General features: G+C 41.9%; 1 protein-coding gene across 1 annotated transcript in view; it reads right to left on the bottom strand.

Annotated features, from left to right (window-relative positions):
• Positions 1–1893: 1893 nt before the first annotated feature.
• LOC104167213 (RING finger protein 150) overlaps positions 1894–17427 on the bottom strand; it is a gene marked incomplete at its 5' end in the record, with an annotated part of 78740 nt that continues 63206 nt past the window's right edge. Inside the window, 3 exons of the mRNA XM_009707402.1 lie at positions 1894–1980; positions 2402–2473; positions 9669–9919. Coding sequence (XP_009705704.1) covers positions 1894–1980; positions 2402–2473; positions 9669–9919 — 410 coding nt within the window. The remainder of the gene's footprint in view (positions 1981–2401; positions 2474–9668; positions 9920–17427) is intronic.

The raw sequence follows: 17427 nt of genomic DNA, 5'->3' as shown, positions 1-17427 counted from the left end.
ATGAGGTTCCCATACTAGAAACCACACACAATTTAACTGAGGATGCTGGAAGAAGAAACTACAGAGTCTGTAGGTCTTTATCAAGATATAACACTCTCCTACTCACTTAACAGAGACAGAAATTAATCCTTTTTTTTTTTTTTTTTGGATGAGGAGATGAGACTGACAACAGCAGAAAGAAACATGACTACTATTTCCTGTTTTGGAAATCCAAACCCATGCGAATGTGTAAAATAACTGCCCTGACAATTTGTGTAGCAAGAAAGCCAGGATTTGTGAAGTAGCTGCTTGAGAAATATCTTCGAGTTTTTATAATTCAAAACCGCTGAGGCTCAAACTGTGAGTATTTTACAAGACAGTTCTGCTGCTGCTACCCTTTTAGCATGAGTCATTTTCTAGGCGACCTTTTAAGTCAGCCAAGAACTGAACATCACCTGTTAACTATGTGTTTCCTATTCACTCTGCTTGACTCAACACCGTGGATGACAAAGTCTGACTGGAGCCTCACTGAATTATGAGGTGAGACAGAAGTGAAAGCTAGATCTTAGACATATTTTTTGCCGTTGTATAACTACCTCCAAAGACTGCCTGTTTCTAGCATGCAAAATTTCCAAGCTTTATTATGCTTCCATGAAAACAGGCTTGATGTCAAACCAAGGTCCACACTTTCTGGTAATTTCTCATTTTTCTGTGTCTCTGCTCCATGAAGTGATGGGTTTGTGTCTGTTCGTAGAAAAAAAAAGAGTTCACATGCAATTTGTCATTGTGGGGGATTTACAGTAGGTCAAATTTATGATTAATCTGTTGCTTTTTGTTTGCCATTTAGTGATGGCAGTAAGCAGATTTAATGAGTCACATGAACTAACAGAAATGGACAGCTTGTAACATTCAAGTATCTACTAGGGAAAAACATAGCAGGAAAAGAAGCAAATATTTCAGTTTCTCAAGCCAGTGAAGGTGCCTTCAGGAGAAGAAACAAACTCTAATAAAAATAAAAAAAAAATCTCAGTTCTGAATGTACAGTACTTGAGATTCCTGTTTCTAGGGGAGTCAAATACTTGTTCTTGCTCTCCTAAGGGAACCACTGTTCCTAGGAAATTTCCTAAGAAATTTCATTACCTAACACTTCACAGATGACAATACAACGGCACAGAGAGATGAATACAGCTGTTATGGATGGCAAGAGGCTGCGCTCCTGCGTCACATCACTGCGAGGGTACGTGCTGCACAGGGCACGTTCACAAGAGGGGAAGAAAAGTGAAAGAATAAGCCCAAAAGCTCTTCTTGTCACCTCTATGTCCCACATGCCTAAGAATATTTTCATGGTAGCAATAGATAATGTGGTCTTTCTCACATTCCCTTTTTGCTTTACTGTTTCTACTCAGCATATCTCTTTTTTCGGCTGTGGTTTGTTTTGATAGAAGTCATCCCTTTCTCAGCGCCTGGACGTGGCTCAGGACAGCAAAAGAGGTAGGTCCATGAGGAGCAGGAGCCGGCTCTATTCCCTGGCTGCTGTGCCCAGTGCTCACCTTGAAGTCAGAGGCAAATTTTTCTAAGGCACTTATTCTGGACTGATATAAAACTAGTGAGGAAAATAGAGGAATCAACACCTTTAGTTTAAAAATCCTACTGAAGACTTTGTAATAGGTCCAGATCAGACAAAATTTCTGACTATCATGCTAAACTCAGGTTCTCACCACCGTTAATACTACTTTCACTTCAAGTTGAATAAAGAAGCATTTCAAATATCTTTACCAGCAGATTTTGAACAAATCAAAAAGATAAACTCACCGTTCCGTCCCCAAGCTCTCAGGTAATCTCATCAGTGTGCGACTGTGAGAATAGAGCCTGTCTTGAAGTAGAGAGACTATCAGAGCTAAAAGTACCTTCAACTTACCTGCAAGGCAAAATTCTGACAACATCATTGGGCTTGTAGCCTTCAATACAAACAGCACAGTTATCAAAGTCTGGCTCAGTTTCCTACAGGAAAGAGAATATTCATCATTTTAATATTTTGATTTTGTCAGCTAATTTCTTCATACAAGAGCCCATGTGACAAAGTAAAATGGTCATTGATGCATGCTGCAAATCCAATAATGCATTTCAAGACAAGCAAGTCATGTTTTCCAACACATTTTCAGCTGGAAACTTGCCCTTGGAAGCATGCAGATTTAGTAAGCATCTTTTATCTTTCAGTATTTTCTGTATCTTCACAGAGTCACCTTCTTCTTTCTCTATTCCATTCCATCCATAAATTGCTTCCCAGTATTCCTCCCCTGCCTGAAGGACACATAGTAGCTAAATAAGCAATTGCCATTTCTGTTCTGCTTCGTTGTCCCAGTGCTCTGAAGGAATCCTCAGCACAGAGTTTCATTTGGTAATGAGCAATTTGAAGAATTACCTTATCACCTTTCCTGATTGTTCTGACTTGTAGCTTGCTGATTGCTTTCTTTGCAGCATCTCCAAGTCGGCGCTGTAAGACAAAATTTGCTCTTAAGCAAAACGTATCTCTTCATGCAGAAATCATCACCTTTTCTCCCCAAGCTTCTTAATAATCTGAAGTGACTGTACACGAAACAGGACAGTGCTGTATAAATATAAACAGATGAGGTCAGTCATACTGTTATTCACAATAAGGGCACAGTAGGTATTCTAGGCTTGCTGGTAACCCACAGCTGATGAGCAAAGCTACTCTAATGCAGTTCCAGTGAAGACTGCACGTCAGTCCATCACAATGTTACACTACAGCACCTTGACTACTCCAGGGAGTAGCAATGTATGTAACAAGTCCACTATTTGGGTATCCTACATCTTCCTTCTCTTTTTTTAATGACACTTGTAAAAAATACATTATTAAACGAGGCCTGGGCTAGTAAGCAGAGTGAACACTGGACTTAAGATTCAGAAGGTCTTTATTCTTATGTTGTTCCAGAACTAGTTCATGATCTTCAGCAAGATATAAGTGCTGAAAGTGAGCTGCTAATTTGTTAACCACAAAAAATATGAAAAATCTTCTCTGCTGTTCTCTTTTCCTGCAACACAGAGTCGCCTACTTTATAGGAGCAATGCAAGATATAAAAATGAGGCGAAAGTATCTGCAGTTTCTTACAGGTAAAGTACTATATAGTCCTGCAGTAACATCCTATCCATACATAACCATTTGCGTGTTCTTGGCCCTTCTATCTTTCCCTCCAGTGGACCATGAATTGCTTACCACGTGATGTTTCTGAGCGTTCTCCCGTATTTCCAAAACAGTTACCGTGCTGGCAGGGTCACAGCCACTCAGGATTAAAGTATGTAGTAACAGCCTGACGCAAAACACCCTGTACTCAAACGGTGATGATGCAGACGCTTGCCTCTTGCAAGAGGTCGAGAACGTTATGGGGCAGTTCATACGATCGCTGCCCAGCAGAGCTACCTCCGCAGCCCCTGCTACTCAGCTTGTGCCTCTATCAGTGCTCCAAGGGCTTTGCTGCTCACTTGTGCTAACCCAACAACCAGGCGATCTGGAGACAGACTCACAGGCTGGAAAGGGCTTTGAGAGGTCATGTACTCCCACCCCCTGCTCAAGGTTGGGTCAACTTCAAAGTCAGAGCTGTGTCCAGTCAAGTTTTGAATATCTCCAGGAAGGGAGATTTCACAACCTCTGTGGATAATTTGTTCCAGTGCTTAACCACTCTCGCAGTCTTTTTTTTTTTTTTTTAAAAAAAACATACAAATGGAATTTCCCTTGTAATTTGTGACCATTACCCTTGTCCTTTCGCTGCGTACCTCCGAGAAGAGTCTGACTCTGCCTCTTCTCCGACCACCCGTTTTGCAGCTGAAGGCTGCGAGCGGAGCCCTCCCTCCTCCTCTGCTCCCCTCCTGGCTTAGCAAACCGAGCTCCCTCTGCCTCTCCTCGGATGTTGTGTGCTCCTGTCCCCAACACCATCCTAGTGAGCCTCCTCTGGGCTCTCTCCAGTTTTTTCATGCCTTTCTTGTACAGTTTCATGCAGCAACACCTACTCCGATATCGTCTTGTCACTTTTACAACAGTTCATGACACAGTGCATCTCAATTTGCCACCAATAAATGACTTAAACTCTTCTCTTCACCTCCCCTCCCCTCCCCATCCATGTTTCTAGCCATGTGTTGTTAGACAGGATGGGGACTTCGGAGTCTTTGGTGATTCAGAAGACATTGAACTTTTCCAGCTGGGAACACCGCCTGTGCCGGCGTTCAGAGGGGCCTGTCAGTGGGAAGGGTTTCCAGCTGGAGAGCATGAAGCCAAAAATGGAAGGAAGCTGGATGTAGTTTGTCAATTGAGACCTAATCACCATACAGATACGATTAATAAATTACCACTTTGTTCTTCAGATTCAATTAAAATCACTAAATTAAATTCAGAGAGTAAGCTTATTGGATTGGAAAGACGTGGAAGACTGACAAAATGCATGCAGTACTGAAAGCAGAGAGCAATTTCAGATCTGGCTAGAGAGGTGAAAACTATCTTGGCTATCGTATCAGATTTACACAGGAACTTTCCAGCATAACTAATTATTACATGCGAGGGAGTATCTTGTAGTTATACAACATTTTTTCTGTGGTACATTTTTCTCACAATCTCCCTTAAATAAAGGAATCAGATGAGAGTTGGAACATTTCTTGCCAGCTATTTGTTTCTTTAATATATATCAAAGACAGACTGATAACATACAGCAAGACAAGAGCCATTATGTCCTGCTTGTGATTCTTTTTATCACTATTATTACTTAAACTAATGAAATGTCTCGGTTCTTTCTGCATGTTCTTCAAGGGGAAAGGACAAGATTAAAGACTCATGTACATCTTTGATCTGCTTGTTTTCATGTTTGCTTTCTCTTATCTATCTTAAATAGACAAGTTCATGACTTACATGTAAATGAGAATAATTTAGTTTTTGAAAGAACATGCATATCTTGGAGTAAAGTCATACTTTCAAAGGATTCTTTCATTTGAAATGAAAGGCATGCTAGCAGTAACCAATGATTTCTCCTAAAAGATAAGAGGCATTACAATAGTTCAAGGGTTTAAAGTGAGGCTTAGAGATTTACAGTCATAAATCTCAATCTCATTAGCAAGGCTGCAACATTCAGTACTGGACTGGAAGGAGTTAAGCATATCAGATGCAGCGGTCTAGTGGAGATGGTGATACTAGGTAAAAAGAAAGGACAGTAGCATGGAAAGCATCACTTGCCTGTTCCCGAGAAGGTAAACGACTGTAGATGCTGTGGAAGAGAAATTACAGTAAGTGCTTAATGCCCTTCCTAAACTATCACCTTTGCAGGGAGGAGATCACCTCGTGCCTTGCACAGAATGAAGCACACCATCAGGATGAGGTATCGGACATCTCCTGTACCACAGATAAAGTTTACAGACTCCGTCATGGGAAGCATCTTCGCAAAACTGCTTGAAAGATTGATGTCTCTATTCAATTGCCCAAAACTCTCATTCAAAGCCACGGCCAGCAGTTTTCCTTCTCAGATAATTGCTTAACCCTCCACACGCTGCCAGTCACATGCTAAAGTAGATCCTTCACTGGAGGTTAACCTAGGGTGCACAGGACCCTCCTCACCCCCAGTGCGATCACTGCTTGCTTTGGCTTTCGCTATCCTGCAAAACTGACAGAGCCCATCTGGTTTCAAAATGACTTTACAGAAAACTTCTTCTTAACAAGAAACCAATGGGAAGAAATGACATCGAAGAAATATGGTCAACAGATCTGGCACTTAAACATCATCCCCTTGCCATCTTCTCATCTCATGTCTCACAGACAACACAAAGAGAACTCTACTATTACTTGTGAAATATGAAATCAGACATACTGGCAGTTTGGTGTTTTTTGGTTGTTTTTTTTTTTTGCTTGTCCCCTGGCTGTTAACAGGGCTGAGACAGTAAGTCACATTTTGCTGAATTATCTCCAGGACTTGACTTGTCACGTAATTCCAAACTGCTTTCAATTAGCTCTGCAACCTGATGTCTCTTGATGCGAACAATTCACAAAGTCTTGCACAGAGAAATTCTCTCATCTGCAGGAGGGCCCCAGGAACATGTCGCTGAGGAAGCAGATTGCCTACGCTTTCCTTACACAAATGTACCCTCTTCATAGCAAAAGGGCATATCATCAGGGCAACCACCTACCTCCTGAACATCTTGTCAGGTGGGAAAAAAAGAGGAGGCCTTGGATTTTCATTCATGCGGATGTTACTACTTGTCTTCTACTTCCACATGTACCATCCAGGCATCTATGCTAGAGATACTCTTAAAAATCAAATGTATTCAAATAAAAATCGAAATCTAACCGTATTTGTAGCTGACACCCTGGCTGCAGGTGCACAAGTCCATAATGGAAGACAGTTTGGTCCTCCACTGCATTAATTCCCAGCCAAGTTTGGACAAACGGGTCAGGGCATTCAGTGAGAATCCTTGAAGTCCTGATTCTCCGCTCATCAAAATCAGGCACATGAACCTGGATGTTGCACACATGGTGAGGAAGATGTACACGTGGTGCCTGAAGATGTACATGCTGTATGTCCAGGTTTCATCTCACTGGGAAGTCACAGGAAATTATTTCAGGAGATTCTTCGGTCTTTCTAGCTGCCTCTCTCACTATCTGGACTCCTTCCTTTCTTGATGGATAATTAAATCAGCTCCTTTTGGGTTTACTGCTTGATCAGCAACTTATGCCATGTGCAAGAAGGGAAGTGGACCTGGAAAGGAGGCTCACCACATAAGAGAGGACAAAGAGGCAAAGGTAGTTATGAGGCTTGACACCTGACATTTTTCATGAAAGGAAGACATAGTTGTAATGGGTTAGCTTGAAAGAGGCAAAATGGAAGAAGGAGTGAGGGAGACTTGGAGTGAACAAGGATAGATGTTCCGAAATCTTGCTTTCATGTAATACTGCAACACCCCTCCTGCTTGGAGATAATGGCTTATTCTGCCAATCGTGTTTTGCAGTCAGACACACTGCCCCATTCCCTCAGCACAGTGCCCACACTACCAGTTCAGAGGAGGCTGAACTGCTCCTGGTAGCAACTCCACATTCAGCCATATCCAGAAAGGGCATGCATGACAGAGGTTAACCAAGAGGTAGGCATAGGTTCTTATTTGACACAGAAAACATAGGCCCTCGTAAGCCCTTGTTTTAAAATTGTGGGATTTTAAATCATTCAGATGTCAAAATGAATTTAAGCTTTTTAATGTTTAATTTTTTTTTTCATTTTAATGGAAGTCTAATAAATGACTCACAGTTTTTTTGCACCTTCAGAACAGGGCAGTCAGTCTGCACAGTTAGGTTTTATCGCATTGCTGGGTAGGAACTGCTAGCACAACTTTCTCTGAATAGACCAGCTGGCTCCCCCTTCATCAGATGCTCTGTTTATCCAAACATTTCAACCTTCAGATAAACTTTAGCCTGAGCACATCAAATACAAATAGAAGGAAGCATCTTTCCTAAAGTTGGTCAGTAACGAAGGTGCTTACAACGCATGCAAGGCTTTCCAAAAAGTAAGCACAATACCTTCATACAAACAGACCCAAGCAAGTTATAATGGCAAAAGCTTTTGAGCGCAATGACAAAAGAATCTTGCTCCAGCAAAGCAACACAAACAGTTTTTCTTGTATATATCTGAATATTCAAGATATTAACAGAGAACTTTGTGATCCCATCCTTGTGCTACAAGAGAAAGAAGAGAAAAAGAGAAAAAAAACCCAAGCAGAACTTTAGGGGAAACAAAGAGGAACCCTCCTGGAAAGGACAAGAGCAAGATGAGCTCTTCTGAACTACCGACATCATTATATTCCATAGCCAGGACTAAAAGAAAAAAACCAAACCACAGCAACACAAATGGTCGAGCTTTGTCTGTATATCACTACCATTTTTCATATGAAAAGAGCTAATAAAGAGATTAGAGGATATGTCAGGCAAAACTAGATGAAGAAAATACATGAAGAAATTCTAGTTTGTCCCACATCATTATTACAGCTTCGGCAAAAAATTAATAATTGCTTAGGAGGCATGCTTTCTTATTCTTCTGAAGAACAGAACTAGTATAATAACTAAGTTACTAAAACCTCTGCACAGGACAATTGCTTGTGCACATATTAGTCTCATTCAGCCTTTAGAAAGAAAATACTGAAAAGGAAATCTGCTTGAACACATAAACCTATCGGTTCCAAACTATAGCATACTACCTGAATGAGCTTCTTGTTTTCTGGGTTTCATGTTTATGTATGTCTATTTACACTGCTAATCTGCCTGTATATAATATAGTATAATTACTTGATTGAAAGTACACTTATGGTACTCACATAGATAAATTAGGTACACATGTACTTTTGCAGCCAAAGCATCTAAAATTTATCACAGCCGTTAAGAGTCACAGCAAATCTGTTGCCAGCGATGTTCAAATTCCAGCTGGGATAGTCTCATTCTTGCTATCCAAAATTTCATACTGTGTATTTGAAAGGAAAATATATTCTTTCTGTCTGTAAATACAGAGCAGCTGGTCTCTATCTCAGAGGATGCCTGAATTTCAACAGGGGAAGGGTGAGGGATTCCTATACATTAAGTATACGTTACGTATGTGCAGAGCACGTGGCAGTACTTTTCTCTACAAGATGATTATTAAGACTCTCAGTTTTACTTTTTCTGCAGAGCAAGCAAGGCAACCCTGCCCCTGCCCCGACAGTAATTTGTTAAGGGTCCAGAAACATCTCTGAATTACAGTGCATTTTTTTCCCTGCAGTAAAATGGTTATCTCCTCAGATTTCATACATTGATAACATTTTCTACTGCACCATTAGAATGAAATGTAGAAGCCTCAGCTTCACAGTTCTGCTGATGCCGAGATAGTTGCATCCAGCCAAGAAAAGATTAAATTTATTATTGTCATTGCTATTATTATTCATTGCTGAACTACCATAAAGATGCACAGTGCTTTATAACTCCAGAGGGCCTCAGGACCCAGGGCTCATTCCCACTGCTGTTGACTTCTCTCCAGCTCTGTAGGTTTTGTATCTCTTCCATGGGGTTTGGACGAGACGCCAAAACCAAAAGCAATGGTTTAATAATATTGGTGGCTATCACTACAGCACTTATAAGTTCAGTGATCGTAATCAAATGAACAGGGGCATGTTTGCCTTTCAAGCCCAAGACCCTTCTAAAGAAGTATTAAAATGACAACACTTTCTGTTCTTTTTTTCTTCCTTCACTTATTGAGAACCTTGTATCACACAGAGACATTCACATACCACAATATATTTGAGTCATCACTTTGATCTCAAGGGCTGTTAGTTATATACATTTCCGTGTCACCAGGCTACATGTACTAAGGCAATCTTTTCACTAATAAACATTATCAACTTTCTGTCTATTCCCTGTGTGTTTTGCATCAGAGAAAACCCCCATAATATATATACACACTATATTTATTAATTTTGTTTTTCCTGAATCCCATCTATATTGACAGAAGTCCTGTCTGTTCCTGAACACAGGCATTTTTATATCCCCTTTCTTTTCACTTTCTTGGTTTTTGTTTTGGTTTGTCTTTTCTACCACACATTCACAATTTCCTCAACTTTTACTTTTAAGCTGAATCCCACGGTGACTTTTTGGAAATGCAAACAGCCATTCCAGCACCGCTCACCTGATTTCTGTCTCTGGCATTTGCGTAGCGGAATCGCTGGATGTAATAGAAGACCAGCCATGCCAGCGAGATGATCATCAGCACAATGAAGGAGATGGAGACGAATACCACAGAGGTCCGGCTGACGTACTTCTGCAAGTTGCGTGTCCCGATAGTTATGTACATCATCACAGTAATGTTCCTCTCCAGGAGGCTCACTATCTCTTTTCCTTTGGGTTCAGGAATCATTATTGCTACAACATCTTCTAGGCCTGTCAGACAGGAGAGAGAGAAAAGAAACCTTAAGTAAAACATGTGATCGTCATGTAATAAAATGACAATAGGATGTGGCAAGGTCCAAAAAAAAGACAAAACAGTAACAAAAAAGCTCCCCTTCCTCCTGCTGATTTTCACCAAGAGGTAAGTCAGGTTGATCTGGTGAAGGTTTTAACTGGAACCAGTTACACACTGTGTTTCTATAAACTAATTTTGGTGAGATATGTAAAATGTGTTTCATGGGTTGACGTAAACACATTTCCAGCACTACTGAGGGTTATCTAGATGCTATTGCTGTAAGCACTGCAGAGAGGGAGACGTGCTGCAGCCAGCATCCTTCCATCCAACACTCCATACACATTTATCATAGCCCATTTTGCAGGGTCACGAGTGCAGGGAAGCCCCTCCAAATCCCACATTCAGACCAGAAATACTTTCAATCACAGATCCCCACATGGTTTCACAACCTGAATGTGCCAAAGCATCGCTGCCCTCGCCCAGGGGGCTGGCAACGGGAGAAGCCTGCAGGGATAAGAGCAGCTCAACACATTCCCAGCTCACTCCCTGCCCCACGCTGCCAGAGGCTCCCCACAGCCCCAGCCCACGCAGATGCCGGGGAGCCCCTGCTGGGAGCTGGACTTGCCAACTGATAGAAGTTTAAAGTCAAGAGCACTGTTTTACTCCACAAAAAAATGCTACTGCAGCCCAGATCAGTTTGCAGAATGGCCGCACAAGGACGCAAGTCAGTACAGCTGGGGTGGCAAAAGGGCATCCACTAATGGGATGGGGCAGGGGTTTCCTACAGTCTCATCAATCTTTCTGAAGCCACAATCCTGTGAAATGGGCCCTCCACCAATCTATCGAGCCTCAACTCTGCACCAGCTTTCCTGTCTGTACGGTGCTATTCCATTTCACTTGCATCACATACTGCTGAAACTATTTTCCTTTCATAATTTTATGTCGCCTGTGTACATGACAAATACAGTCCGAAATTATCTGGGGTCAGGTAGCTTGTTAAATGCCCTTTCTGGTTTTATAAATAAACTACCACTGCTTTATAGTTTAATATTAGGGATATTCTGTTCTTCACTTCACAAAACAAGTAGGTAGACAACTTCTACACCTAAGATATGTTTTGCAATATTCAAATCCCAAGTTGTACAAAGTGGCTAAGGACAAACAAGGTGAATTTTAATAGAGAAACGTGCTAGAAACAACAGCATATGAAACGACCACAAACTGGCATTTAGAAAGAAAGGTAGAAACCGGGGGTGTCTGAAGTCAGAGAGACGATACTGGGGTGGGGTTTCAGAATTTCAGCTGAAATCCTAGGAAATCAGCCAGCATGGTGTTAACTCCACAGCTACCTGTATTTTTACTGTGGCAGGAGGACAAAGTGCTGCCTGCCTTGGGACGCACGTGGAGGTGGGAAGGAATTGCTTGGCCGCGAATGAAGACGTGAGAGGGCGACTCGTGTTTCCAACAGCATCCCCCCTCCGAGCTGATATCCAACCCAAGCTTCACCGGTGCAGCACTGTGCCCTGGTCCTCGTGGTCCAGCTCAGACATTTCTCCACCGAAAACCCCTGGGAGGTATAAAACAGGTTTTCAAAGGTGCTAAAAACCAAGATGCTAAAAGATGCTAAAAAACAAAGATGCTAAAAACCAGGAGGTATCTAGCAGGATTTTGGATATATCGAAGCAGACAGGTGGGTGGTGTTCAATGGAAAATGCTAACCATGGTGGTAACTTCATCAAATTCGTTGGGTGCTTGGATCAATTGGATACTGAAACAGCTGTGACAGATTGTTGCTACTCACACAAGAAATCTGCTGCAAAGCTGGGAACTGAACCCTCCTCTCTCAAGTCTTGGAGTAGAAGTACAAACACCACCACTTTTCCTGTCATGAGGCTTTCCATCATAACACTTTCCTAATTATGAACAGGCCAGTCAATGAATAGGGGGAAATCAATAGTTTGGCTAAGTCAAGAGTTTTAGATATCCATGACAGGAAACTTAGCATTTCTGCTGATACTCTTCCATAAAGCATTAACAGTTTTCAGCTATTTCCTTTTATTTGTCTAGTAAGAACCCACCCTCAGCAGCCAACATAAATCTACCTTTGCAACTCTTCTGATACCTGTTTATTACAAAAGGCTAATGCAAACATTACCATAACAGCCTAGGGAGAATTTGCCAAGTCTCAAAGTGGCTGAGAAGGGCACTGGTGCCATGCCAGTAATTCTCCTGCAGTCAATAAGACAAATTGTCTGGAGCAGCGCTTAGCTGTCCACATGCCTGCCTTTGTTCTCTTCCCCTTCTTTAAAGAAAAAAAAAAAAAAAAGTAATTTAATCACTCTACAAGAAAACCAAAGCAACCACCTCACACATAGCCAAAAAGAATCAATAGTGAAAAATCCCACAGCCAAAAATACTGAAATGAATTTCAACAACTCCTCTCAAAAGCCAGCATTCTGACCCACTCACTGACCTCTTAACATTGTCTTCAGTATGATCTAGGACACTGTATCAGTGATGTTACCTGAAAGCCTATATAAATGGTAGATTTTATTCAGTAGAAAATATAGGTAGTATCTTAACCGTTTCATTATCTTGAATCTTTAAAAACTTGAACAGCGTGTTCAATTGTGTTTAATTCAACTGAATATAGTTTAGTAAATTTCTGGAGAACTGTAAATAATGGGCACAGGCCAGATATGACATGTTGTAAATAAAGAATCACATTCAATTGCTCACTTATGAAATGAATATTTTTGTAATAATAAAACCAGCATTACACAGTAAGGTCCTATCTTTCTTTGCTGGTAAAGTAATGAAAAAGATGGAGAAAAAATTTGTGATCTCCTGCATAAATTTAACCTCATTCCTGTTTTTTATCACCTGCCCTTTCTGATTAAGCTACAGCGGAGCTTCCTGGCTTCAGTCCACGGCAGAAACAAAACAGCCACATGCCTCCCTTCTTGGCCCTCGCCTCCTTAACCACTCTGCCAGGATGGTCTACTGGGTCTACCACCACCTTGGGCCTAGGGCCTGTTAAGATACTTCAAAAAACCCTGGGCTGCATCCCAAGCGGTGTGACCAGCAGGTCGAGGGAGGGGATTCTGCCCCTCTGCTCTGGTGAGACCCCCCTGCAGTACTGCCTTCAGCTCTGGGGTCCTCAGCACAAGAAGGACATGGACCTGTTGGGGCGAGTCCAGAGGAGGCCACAAAGATGATCCGAGGGCTGGAGCACCTCTGCTGTGAAGCAAGGCTGAGAGAGTTGGGGTTGTTCAGCCTGGAGAAGAGAAGGCTCCGGGGAGACCTTAGAGCAGCCTTCCAGTACCTACAGGGGCTGACAAGAAAGCTGGGGACGGACTTTTGACAAGGGAATGGAGTGATAGGACGAGGGGCAATGGCTTTAAACTGGAAGAGGGAAGATTTAGATGAGATATTAGGAAGAAATTCTTCCCCGTGAGGGAGGTAAGGCAGTGGCAGAGGTTGCCCAGAGAAGCTGTGGATGCCCCATCCCTGGAAGTGTTCAAGGCCAGGTGGAAGTGTTCAAGGCCAGGTTGGATGGGGCTTTGATCAACCTGGTCTGGTGGAAGGTGTCCCTGCCCGCGGCAGGGGGGGTTGGAACTAGATGGTCTCATAAGGTCCCTTCCAACCCAAACCAGTCTGTGATACTAAGTAAATTGCCATGGATGTATGCTAAGTAAAATTGTGTTTAGAAATGCAAAGCAGAAGACACAGCTATTGCAAGAGAAAAGCAGCTGCTTTTACTTATTCAAACCCTTAATATATTCAAATTTCAGGCTATCTAGTTATTTTCTTGGAAAACATTACCATTTGTAATGAAGCATTCTTGGAAAAAAAATAACCAAATCACCAACAAATAATAATAAAATGTTAAAAAAAAAATTCCTGATTGAGTTTATGGTAATTTCTCCAGGGCACTATATACAATGCTGTTTGATCAATCAAGTAATTAAGCTAAGTTTTTAATCTCAAATAAGCTTAATATTGGGAAGAAAATAACAAAAAAAGAGAAAGTAATTTATTTCCCTTTCCTCCCTTATAAAACAAAATGTTTGTATTATCTCAGTTTCAGGATCTAACGACACTAGAGAAGCTCTGACATACATCATAACTCTACACATTAAAGAAGGGAAATAATGTAATGAGACATCAATGTTAGAGATGCATTTCTACGCCCATGTACACATTTGTTCAACAGACTTCAAAAAAGAGAAGGTATCTGGTAATAAGTACTCACGCTTCTCTGGCGAGTTAAACGCTAACGATGCCTTTCATTAAACACACCCACAACGGTAACTGCATTTTGTGGCACTCTTGTTACCTAACGCATTTCTTTTCTTTTTCTGGCCAAGATTAACGCAGAGTTTGACATGAATTTTTAAGTAGCTGTCAGGATGAATCAGAGATTCATAAATCAAAGGTATTCAGGCTGCAGTGAATGGATTAGTTTTCTTCTTTTTTGGCTTAGGAAACATTTAACATATCAGCGCTCTCTTGTTATGAGCCAATAACAAAACAAGTAAGGTAGAACTTACAGGCATTTGGGATGATTTAAGTCACTTTAACTGGCTGAAGCGTATTCACCTAATCAAATATTTCTGGGTGGAGAAAATGTGCTGATAGTCTTCAGGCAGCTATTCTGTTCCTGGGCTCTGCACCCCACGGCATTATGCAGGAGAGCCATCGGCACACTTATCGGTGGGTGTTGGACAGGCCCGGGCATTGCTGGCTCCAGAGGGGCCACGCAGGAGAGCTGCGGACAGGCTCCGCTTGTTTCCCCATCACTGGGCCAAACGCCTAGCCCTGTGGCTAATCCGATGGCACAAACAGCCACACCAAGCTGTGGTTACTTTGTTCGCTTACAAAGAGTTGCTCTGGAATTAATCGTTCTTGACCTACTGAATCCCCGCAAGGACCATACCTCCTGCGTGGGTCATCCTGGGCTCCAGCCTGCAGGAGCAGCCCCGTCTCCTAACGAACTGCTAACAGCGGGAGGAACCACGGAGCGAGGGGAGATGGACAATGAGTCTGCAGTGGGCACCGGCCACCCTCTGACGTCTACAGGTGGCGGCGGATGACAGAGCGGCGAAGCAGCGATGAAGTCAGAGAGTGTTTTCAAGGGCAAGATGCGCACTTTGGAAAAAGACCTGGAAGACCCTCTCCAAACCTTCCTCCTCCACACAGTAGTTGGCTACGGAAATACATTTCAGCTGGGATGCTTTTATGCAAAATTGCAAACTTTTTCAAGTGTTAACAATCTATTCACTGGTGACAGAGGAAAAGAAAGACTTCAGTTCTGTAACAGTGGATTTCGTACAAAAAATTAACAGATTTTACAGCCAGAAGATGTACCTAAATTCTCCACCTTGGCCACAGGCTGTGCTGATAAACCTGTGATATTTCTTGATTCTGCTCTGGGAGCGTCAGGGGTGATACTGAAAACGGTCCTGTGTTCTCCTAATTAGCAGTCAGGCCCAGCAGTGGCAGGCTGCTGCTCTAATGCTTTGTCAGTTTTTGATGGAGGCTCTAAAAAGCAGTATGTTTCTGACACATCTTAGAAGAGACGATTTAATGCTTGGCAACTGCCAGAAGTCAGTCAGAGAAATAATTAATTGAATTATTTGAATAGAATTCCAATTTGGGAGGCATATAGAATCTTCTCCAAGACAGCCCATCAAGATATAAGTAGGGATTTCTCTTACGTCGTACATCAAAATCAAGTACTAAAGTATTTCCTTTTACAGATTTTGTAACTGAAAACTCAAACACTATTTTAGAGTTCAGAAAGTGCCCTGATAAAACAGTGTTCAGTCCTGCTCAGAGCCCAGGAATAGAAACCTCACGGGAGGATGCAAGAAGCTAAGCAACTCTTCCTTTACTTCTTGAAGAAATAATTTCATTGTCAGGAATCCATTTCAGTAACTAGCAGCTATTGGAAAACAGCAAACCAAATGCAGATCTACACAATTTGACAGCCTGCCTGTGCCCAGCTCTGGACCATCCTCCGTGGGCTCAGCCCGTGGTCTGTGGGTCCTGCCAGCCCCACGCAGCGTGAGCCAATTCTGCGGTGGGGCTTCCAGCGAGCTCAGCGGCGCTGGCTCTGCACAAGGACTTACTGTGCTGCCAGCCGTGTCAGTGCTCTCCTGCCGTAGCTCCTGCCGCTGCCTGCATCTCTGTGAATGGGTTTTACGGTACGATCTGGATGAGGTGTTAACACCTTAAAGCAAATTTGGAGCAAAGCACAGACATTATTTTTTTTTTAAAGAATACTATATTTTTTTCTCCAGAACAGCCACTCAGTTGAAAAATTAGTACTGAAGAGAATATAAAGGAATCCATGGTGATGGTGCTGTAGTTGTGATTGTCTAAGCTATAACCGAGAATGGTTTGTTGCGATATTAGAAGACACTACCTTTTGCTACAGACCTTGTTCTCTTTGAAAATACTATTGCTTTATAATTGTCTTTGGTTTCTTTACAATGAAATTACATGGGAAATGGTATATAGGTTAATCAGACGGCATTTCAATTGAATTTTAATGCCATGTAAATTGTTCTACTATTTACATAGTTGCAACAAGGCTTCCAAGTCTTTAAGACCATTCAACAAGAGTTAAATCTCAGTTCTTCTGTTCTGTATGGTGCAATTGTAAATTGACCAGAATATCAGCTGTTACCTGTTTTTCTCCTTTAAAAATAAACATAGGTTTAAGTTACATTTTTGTGAACTCAAAAATTACTTTTGGAAACCAAAACAATATTTTAGAAAAGCTGATTTCTGAGCTTCACCCGTCTCAGAGAAGCAGCAGCGTAGTATTGTTTAAACACTGTCCCAGACTCTTACATAGGCCAACTGGGAAGCATCACCAGTAAGAGATCAAGCTTGGTAAAAGGACTGTTCCCTGCAGGAACTCTCCTTTATGGGGCATTCATGGCATTGGTCTCAAATTGAAGTATCAGTAAATGAGACTATAGAAACAACTGGCAAAGAGAAGAGCAATATACAGTAAGTAACAGCAATACATAGTCAACACATCATGTAGCATAGGTGAAATGACTACAAACTGTCACCTATAATCTCGTGCATAAACTGTTGCAGTGCCAGAGGACTAAAAAGGACACCAATTTCTAAAGAGGCAACTACAGATCAGGTTGTCTAAAGTTATTCAGTGAGGTTCCTCACCAAAGACTCTTAAGCAAAAAAGGCAGCTCTGAATAAAATAGGAAGGGTTTCACATGAGAAAATAAGGGGTTAAAAGGCAGGATCTTGGTGTTCAAAACATCAGAGAGCCACCAAGTACAAAAGATACCCAGGGACCACAAAGGGCTGGAGGCTGGGAGAGTGATTCTGAGGAGGTAGGACTAAATGTTCACCCCATGTTTATACTCTTCCCCAAGCAGCTGCTGTTTGCCATTATGAGAAACACAATGCCGGGACAGATGGACCTTTGGCCTCAAACCATAGACTT

Source organism: Cariama cristata, unplaced genomic scaffold, assembly GCF_000690535.1.
Source record: "Cariama cristata isolate BGI_N322 unplaced genomic scaffold, ASM69053v1 scaffold4719, whole genome shotgun sequence".
Taxonomy (NCBI): domain Eukaryota; kingdom Metazoa; phylum Chordata; class Aves; order Cariamiformes; family Cariamidae; genus Cariama; species Cariama cristata.
The sequence above is the reverse complement of the archived record's forward strand: the minus strand, read 5'-3'. Positions and strand labels throughout refer to the sequence as shown.